Source organism: Phyllobates terribilis, unplaced genomic scaffold (genome assembly GCF_046119375.1).
Source record: "Phyllobates terribilis strain yellow unplaced genomic scaffold, ASM4611937v1 Scaffold_1__5_contigs__length_1240528914, whole genome shotgun sequence".
NCBI lineage: Eukaryota > Metazoa > Chordata > Amphibia > Anura > Dendrobatidae > Phyllobates > Phyllobates terribilis.
The window spans coordinates 1,138,808,776-1,138,817,647 of NW_027362761.1; the positions used below are offsets into that span (position 1 = coordinate 1,138,808,776).

General features: G+C 37.9%; 1 protein-coding gene across 1 annotated transcript; it reads left to right on the forward strand.

Annotated features, from left to right (window-relative positions):
* Positions 1-4,220: 4,220 nt before the first annotated feature.
* On the forward strand, positions 4,221-8,456 carry LOC141172779 (homeobox protein HMX2-like). Its single transcript, XM_073657288.1, has 2 exons — positions 4,221-4,651; positions 7,313-8,456. Exons 1-2 carry the CDS (start codon positions 4,435-4,437, stop codon positions 7,852-7,854), a joined length of 759 nt encoding a protein of 252 aa, XP_073513389.1. The 5' UTR covers positions 4,221-4,434; the 3' UTR covers positions 7,855-8,456.
* Positions 8,457-8,872: the final 416 nt, after the last annotated feature.

Below are 8,872 nucleotides of genomic sequence, written 5' to 3' on the forward strand. Positions count from 1 at the left end.
TGTTGTCTTCTTTTGTCTCTGAAACAAGGATGTTTGTTACTATGCTAATTGCATATTGCACTAAAGCCAGCTAGATGTTTATTTACAAGAACCTCCTACTATACCAACTATGTAAATAGATTAAATGCTCAAACAATGAGACCTGAGCTGCCCTGTGGATGTGTATTTAAAAGAACAAATGTGAACTATTTAAGGAACATATGCCTCTGTAGCAGGCAGAATTGAAAGAGACTTTACAAGGAGAATCAAAGATCAGACTCTCTTTAGACCATCAGCTTGGTAGTATGGCTTTATCCAAAGAGACACAGATTTGGATTCTATATGATTCCAGCCTAAGGGTATAAGGCCTTGACTGGAAAGATACGGATCTGCTCCATTGACCATCAGAGAGCCCATGGATACATTTGGAGAGACCAGGTTGGGACAATGAAGTCACCTAGCCCTATGGATGTGTTGTTTGGGGTTGCCAGGTGGGACCCTCTGGTCGCCTGGAACCAATAGAGACATTCAGATAAGCCAGATTGGGACCAGCCGGTCATTTGGCCCAATGGAAACCCCGGAGAGGCCAGGGAGGGACCCTTGGGTCTCTTGGCCTTGTACCTCGATGGACTGTCAGCTTCCTAAGCTTGCTGCTTCCTCCTCTCAGTGGGGGCCCGCCAAAAGCAGAGTGCCACTGGTTGAGGTAGTTGGCCCTAGAAGTCCAAAAGTCGCTGTTGTTCTATTCCAGGCGGGCCAGCAGAAGTGTGAGACTGTGTAATGTTGTACGATATTGGGTATTTGCTGGGACTGTTCTATCTGTTTATTGCCTTTTTAGTGGTTCAATAAAGTATTGCCACACTCTTTTACCCATACCCTGTGTTGTCTGAGTAGTATTATGTCCACGGAAGACCCCGTGTTTTCACACCATCCATCTATTTATCCATACACCCATCCATCCACCCATCCATCCACCCATCCATCCATCCACACATCCATCCATCCATCGATACATCCATCCATCCATTCATCCATCCATCCACACATCCATCCATCCACTCATCCATCCACCCACCCACCCATCCATCCAGCCATCCATCATTCCATCCATCCACACATCCATCCATCCGTCCATTCACCTATTCACCCATCCATATAGTCATCCATCCATCAAAAATACCTTATACATTTAAGGACACACATAATTATAAAAGCAGCTACTGGGTTATTTGGGGGATCTCACAGATATATCCTCTTCTTCATGGATGATATAAGACTCTGAAAGGTTTACTCACATGCAAAATTAAAACTAGCCTAAAAGAGGAAACCAGTATGAATTTCACGTGACTGATATCTTCTCCAATTAGTGGGGAAAGGTTGTAAGGAAGGACAAGCACTCCCTAACTAATACCAAAGTCCCCAAATATCTTTATGGTTCCAGCTGTTATTGTAAGGCTTCCCTTAAGTTTTGATGAAAGAAATGTATTTTTGTACTGTGATATAATATAACACACAAAGTGCATTGAATTATTGTTAGAATTGAAACATAACCACAGTTTGTGTGTGATACCTGTATGTATCTATCTCAGTTTCTTTCTATATCAGTCAACTATCTATGTACAGTACAGACCAAAAGTTTGGACACACCTTCTCATTTAAAAATTTTTTTGTATTTTCATGACTATGAAAATTGTACATTCACACTGAAGGCATCAAAACTATGAATTAACACATGTGGAATTATATACTTAACAAAAAAGTGTGAAACAACTGAAAATATGTCTTATATTCTAGGTTCTTCAAAGTAGCCACTTTTTGCTTTGATGACTGCTTTGTACACTTTTGGCATTCTCTTGATGAGCTTCAAGAGGTAGTCACCGGAAATGGTCTTCCAACAATCTTGAAGGAGTTCCCAGAGATGCTTAGCACTTGTTGGCCCTTTTGCCTTCACTCTGCGGTCCAGCTCACCCCAAACCATCTCGATTGGGTTCAGGTCTGGTGACTGTGGAGGCCAGGTCATCTGGTGTAGCACCCCATCACTCTCCTTCTTGGTCAAATAGCCCTTACACAGCCTGGAGGTGTGTTTGGGGTCATTGTCCTGTTGAAAAATAAATGATGGTCCAACTAAACGCAAACCGGATGGAATAGCATGCCGCTGCAAGATGCTGCGGTAGCCATGCTGGTTCAGTATGCCTCCAATTTTGAATAAATTCCCAACAGTGTCACCAGCAAAGCACCCCCACACCATCACACCTCCTCCTCCATGCTTCACGGTGGGAACCAGGCATGTAGAGTCCATCCGTTCACCTTTTCTGCGTCGCACAAAGACACGGTGGTTGGAACCAAAGATCTCAAATTTGGACTCATCAGACCAAAGCACAGATTTCCACTGGTCTAATGTCCGTTCCTTGTGTTTTTAGCCCAAACAAGTCTCTTCTGCTTGTATCCTGTCCTTAGCAGTGGTTTCCTAGCAGCTATTTTACCATGAAGGTCAGCAGCACAAAGTCTCCTCTTAACAGTTGTTCTAGAGATGTGTCTGCTGCTAGAACTCTGTGTGGCATTGACCTGGTCTCTAATCTGAGCTGCTGTTAACCTGCGATTTCTGAGGCTGGTGACTCGGATAAACTTATCCTCAGAAGCAGAGGTGACTCTTGGTCTTCCTTTCCTGGGGTGGTCCTCATGTGAGCCAGTTTCTTTGTAGCGCTTGATGGTTTTTGCAACTGCACTTGGGGACACTTTCAAAGTTTTCCCAATTTTTCGGACTGACTGACCTTCATTTCTTAAAGTAATGATAGCCACTGGTTTTTCTTTACTTAGCTGCTTTTTTCTTGCCATAATACAAATTCTAACAGTCTATTCAGTAGGACTATCAGCTGTGTATCCACCTGACTTCTGCACAACACAACTAATGGTCCAACCCCATTTATAAGGCAAGAAATCCCACTTATTAAACCTGACAGGGCACACCTGTGAAGTGAAAACCATTTCCGGTGACTACCTCTTGAAGCTCATCAAGAGAATGCCAAGAGTGTGCAAAGCAGTCATCAAAGCAAAAGGTGGCTACTTTGAAGAACCTAGAATATAAGACATATTTTCAGTTGTTTCACACTTTTTTGTTAAGTATATAATTCCACATGTGTTAATTCATAGTTTTGATGCCTTCAGTGTGAATGTACAATTTTCATAGTCATGAAAATACAGAAAAATCTTTAAATGAGAAGGTGTGTCCAAACTTTTGGTCTGTACTGTATTTATATGACTTTCTATCTGTATACACTTTCGCTGATTTAGGCCCCTGCAGACGAGCAGATGAAAAATTGTCCGAGTTTCATACAGAAAACTCGCATGATTTTCAAGTACTTTTCATCCGATTTTCATCTGTGTGCCTCTCAGACGTCCCTTTTTTATGTACATATGACGTCTGTGTGCAATTGATTTTTATACATCTACACTACAAAAATGTACATGATCACATACAGTTTCCTAGGTTTATAATATAAATGTACCTGTAAAAATCGGATGCCACTCGGATGTTCTGTGTGGGATCCATTTTTTTTTACGCCATTTTTTGTTTAACGCACCCATAGACTTGAATGGGTGAGTCTCATCCGAGACTTGGAAGAAATCGCATGTTGCGATTTTTTTCTCGCTGAATGTTGGATCGAGAAAAAAAATTGTTCATCTGAACAGCGCTACTGAATAACATGGGTCAGTGTGCTATGGGATCCAAAATCTCAAACAAATATCAAAAATATATTTAAATTGAAAATTACATATATGCATTAAAAGTGGTGAACCTAGAGAAGTCACCACAATATATACAGAAAAATAGTAATGGACTGAAAACAGAAGCACGAGAAAATAAAGCTTGGGCACAATAAATATATTGTTTTATCAATATCATCTTCTATCAATTGATCTATTTCTTATTTATGCACCTCTATATCTAATAACTATATCATATTCTGTTAATCTTTGGAATCTATCTATCTATCCTTCTATCTAATCTATTATCTATCCATCTTCTAGATAGTTATGTGTTACAGTGACTCTGGTATTGGTGCAGCTCAGGGCTGGTGTGAAGCTTGATGATGTTGATGATGATGATGATGATGATGTTGATGATGATGATGATGATGATGATGTTGATGATGATGATGATGGTGGCTTCTGCTTTGGTCACATAGGATTTTCTGTCCTCCTCAGTAGATTCACCCCAAATAAACCTGGTGACAGAGTGAGCAGTGGAGCCCAGTGCTGGAGCAGCCAGTGAGTGCAGTGTATGCTCCACCTCTCCCCCTGTGTCATGCAATAGGAGCTCACAGCCTGGGAGCTGCCTTCATTCACTGCTGCTCCTGTCCCCTTGTCCTATCTGTGAGCAATGCTGCCAGTGCTGGGGCAGAGGGAGCTGCTGCATGTCTGATAGATATTTCCCAGCTCTTCCTCCACTCCACTACCATGAGTAAGAGCCAGGATGCCTGCAGACCAGTGTCCTTCAGCTTCACTATAGACAGTATCCTCAAGCTAAACTCCAGGAGAGTAGACAACAGCAGCAAGCAGCACAGAGCCTTCATCCCGAGAAGCTCCAGCCCAGAGCTGCTCCAGCCCAGAGGAGAGGAGGATGAGGAGGAGACTCAGCTCAGCGACAAGGGGATATCCCTTTACCAAGCACAAGGTACCCAGCTGCCTCTTTATTTTGCGGTAGATTGTTAGCTCTTGGGCCAGCAGAACTGTCATAAGAAGTTGTCTGCTATTGCTATATAAGCTTCACATTGTGTATTATCTCTGTATCTACATGTCATATTCTACATTATGGCTGTGCCTATATGCTCTATATAGTCATCTCCAGTACTGATATCCAGGTATATACTAATATATAGCTAGACACACAATAGATCCGTCTATAGAAGCTAGCTATGGCAAGGGCAGACATTGTATAGCATTTATAGGTTCACCACTACCAAGTGGCTGTATTCTTACATGAGAAACTGAGATATATATGTATGTATGTATGTATATATAAGTGTATGTCTGTATATATATATATGTGTGTATATATATGTGTATGTCTGTATATATATATGTGTGTATATATATGTGTATGTCTGTATATATATGTGTGTATATATATGTGTATGTCTGTATATATATGTGTGTATATATATATGTGTATGTCTGTATATATATGTGTATATATATGTGTATGTCTGTATATATATGTGTGTATATATATATATGTGTATGTCTGTATATATATGTGTGTATATATATGTGTATGTCTGTATATATATGTGTGAATATATATGTGTATGTCTGTATATATATGTGTGTATATATATATATATGTGTATGTCTGTATATATATATGTGTATATATATGTGTATGTCTGTATATATATGTGTGAATATATATGTGTATGTCTGTATATATATGTGTGAATATATATGTGTATGTCTGTATATATATGTGTGTATATATATATATGTGTGTATGTCTGTATATATATATGTGTATATATATGTGTATGTCTGTATATATATGTGTGAATATATATGTGTATGTCTGTATATATATGTGTGTATATATATGTGTATGTCTGTATATATATGTGTGTATATATATGTGTATATGTGTGTATGTATATATATATATATATATATATGCGTCTGTGTATATATCATATCTATAAGTGTATATATATGTATGTATACAAATACCAGTGATTCATATATATATACATTTATATGTGCACACACACACACACACACACATATATATATATATATATATATATATATTTATGTATACATCACACACTCATACACACAAACATATCTATTTCTCTATCATGTGTGAGTGTGTATACATACACACAGATATATCTATCTTTCTTATACACACAGACATATTTATGTCTCTACTATATATATTATATATATATACATATACACACTCATATATATATATATACCCACAGACAAATCTATCTCTCTATTATATGTGTGTGTATATAAACGCTTATGTACATAGCAGTCATATACATATATATACACGCATATTTATGTATATACAGATATACACACAGACATTTATATCTATACTGTATATATAAACATATATATATATACATACACACATATACATATATATACACGCACAGTCAAATCTATCTATAATATGTTTATATACATATATAAATATATACATACACACACGCATATATAAATATACACATATATACATATATATATATATATGATGCAGCAGAGCTGAGTGTGCCATGTGTGTAGCATATGTCTGAGTATACATGTGAGGATGACTATGGTGCAGCACAGGGTATTAGCGGCTTCTAATAGTCGCTGAGAATCTCTGCAGCTGTGGGAGCAGCACACAGCACGGTGACACTACAGGCAGCACATGGAAAAGTCTCATATTATACACTACTAATCCAGGATTATAGGACCTGAGGCTTCCCAGCTGTTGTGGTACTACAAGACCCAACATGGCCAGGGCTCTCCTAAACAATAGCGGCAATGCTTTCCCTAGACCTGCAGACTGGCTGTAAGATCTCACAGTCCCCCTGTCTGGTGTCCATGCATTGATGCTTCCAAAGTCCCAATATTTCTAAAATCAGAACCTACCCCAGACTGGACAGACCGATATAGGAAAACATCTATTCTAGTTATGTATCAATATATCAACTTTCCACGTTTAGTTGTGCTGCATTTGACATTAGTTTTTCATCCCTATATTGCACCAGAATCCGTAAAGGAAACACTGATCATTAAATTATTAACTAAATGCGAAAATAAGAAATGCAAATAAAAAGTGGAATAAAATGTAAACCAATAAAATAAACAATTTGTGAGATTAAACCTAAGTGCAAAGAAAATCTATATAAATGAGAAAAAAAGCATCAAATAGGTACAGCACGAAATATGATACTAGTTCATTAAAAATAATAATTAAATATATGCTTACTTGCATGATATATATTTTACCGGCTGTGCTATATTGTGACACGTGTCATTCTGGCATTCATTTTCTGCAATTTGCACCATCTGTATGGAAAAACTTTCCTGCAGAAATTCTGCATTTGTAAATGTTTGTGATACAATTACATTTTTTATTTAATAACAGTAGAAAGGATCTGAATATATTCTAGAAAATATATTATGTGAAATATATGTGCCCCATGATCTCTACTATATCTTCCATATCTCCATTTCTGAGATTCACTAGAACTATTTCTATACAGTAGGAGCTTCTGAATTAGAGGATCAGATACTTATCCACACTACACCATATGACCAATTTCCCTTTGCTCCCCTACAGGTAGCAGAAATTGTCTTCTGACCACCACTAACACCCATTGCCTTAACTACTGTACAGATCAGTCTGCAAAGTTTAGAGACTTACCTTGCAGAACAGAAAGTCCTGACAGCCTGGAAGATGGACCTTCTCCATCTCCTGATCAACTCAACAAAAAGAACAAGCTTTTGGCCAAGAAAAAGACTCGTACCATCTTCTCTAAGAGCCAGATCTTCCAGCTGGAGACCACCTTTGATTTGAAGCGTTACCTGAGCAGTGCTGAGAGGGCATGTTTGGCTAATTCACTGCAATTGACTGAGACCCAGGTAAAAATCTGGTTCCAGAACAGAAGGAATAAGCTGAAAAGACAAATGTCAGCAGAACTTGAGGCTCCTGGAGCAGGAGAACCCAATGGAGACTTACCAGTCATCTACAAAGACACTTCATTCTTGAGTAGATGTGTCCTACCCATGTCCTTCCCTGTTCTCTATCCTGGGAGCAATATTCCCTATCTGTGCTTCCCAAATCCAGGCAAATACTACAGCCTGGCAGATGGAGATGTATAAAGACTACTGACTTTTTTTGCATTGACTTACCTCCATCAAAAAGACACTGCTGGACATTAGGAGTCAGATTTTGAGTCAACCCCTCATGGGGGGTGGCAGGGATTTTTTTTATATATATATATATATATATATATATATATATATATATATATATATATATATATATATATATGTTATTGCTATCAATATAACAGCATGTACACTTATTTTTGTATATTTTTTTACAAGTTGAACCCCATCTTCCAGCAAACAATCTAATTTAAATACGTCCTATGCAAATATATTTAAAGAAGGATGATGATCGTCCCTTCTCTGAGCACTTTCTCATGAATCGCATTATCTTCTTCCATAGACCTGGTACGTGGTTGTCACATCGAAGTGTTACTTATCAGAGGCAGGCAGCTCACTGCTGAGGTGTCGGCGCTCAATGAGTTAATTTATTACTGCACATGATAAGGTCATTATCACAATATGTACTTCTAACCAAAGACCATTGATTCTCCCTTATCAAGATCAGTTTCTTATTTCTGCGATTATTGTCTTAATTATGAACAAAAAATGCAATTTTTACATGACTGTAAATATGAAATGCTCTTTTTTTGGAAGCAAGATTATTAAATAAAATATACTATAGACATGAATGGAGGTTAAGTGTGTGATATTGTGCAGAGCAGTCCTGAATGTAACATCAACTTTCTATCTATCTATCTATCTATCTATCTATCTATCTATCTATCTATCTATCTATCTAATATCTATGCAAAAAAAAAATAGAGCAGCACCACAATTGCATGCAGTGGGTGCGAGGCCTCCCAAACAAATATCCAATTGTTGCAGAATAAAAAAAGAGAGAGGCGGCACTCTAAAGATAGATGCAAAAAAGTGAGGACTTTATTCAGCTCAATTGGCAACGTTTCGGATCATAGAACCTTATCAAAGCTTGAAAAAGGTTCTAAACGTTGCCACTTGGGCTGAATAAAGTCCATACTTTCTTGCATCTAGTTTTGGAGTGCTGCCT

Excerpts from the sequence above, each read along its gene's own strand:
- LOC141172779 (XM_073657288.1), top strand. The coding sequence starts at position 4,435 with ATGAGTAAGAGCCAGGATGCCTGCAGACCAGTGTCCTTCAGCTTCACT. Across the intron at positions 4,652-7,312 it reads ATCCCTTTACCAAGCACAAG|GTAGCAGAAATTGTCTTCTG; the intron begins GTACCCAGCTGC and ends GCTCCCCTACAG.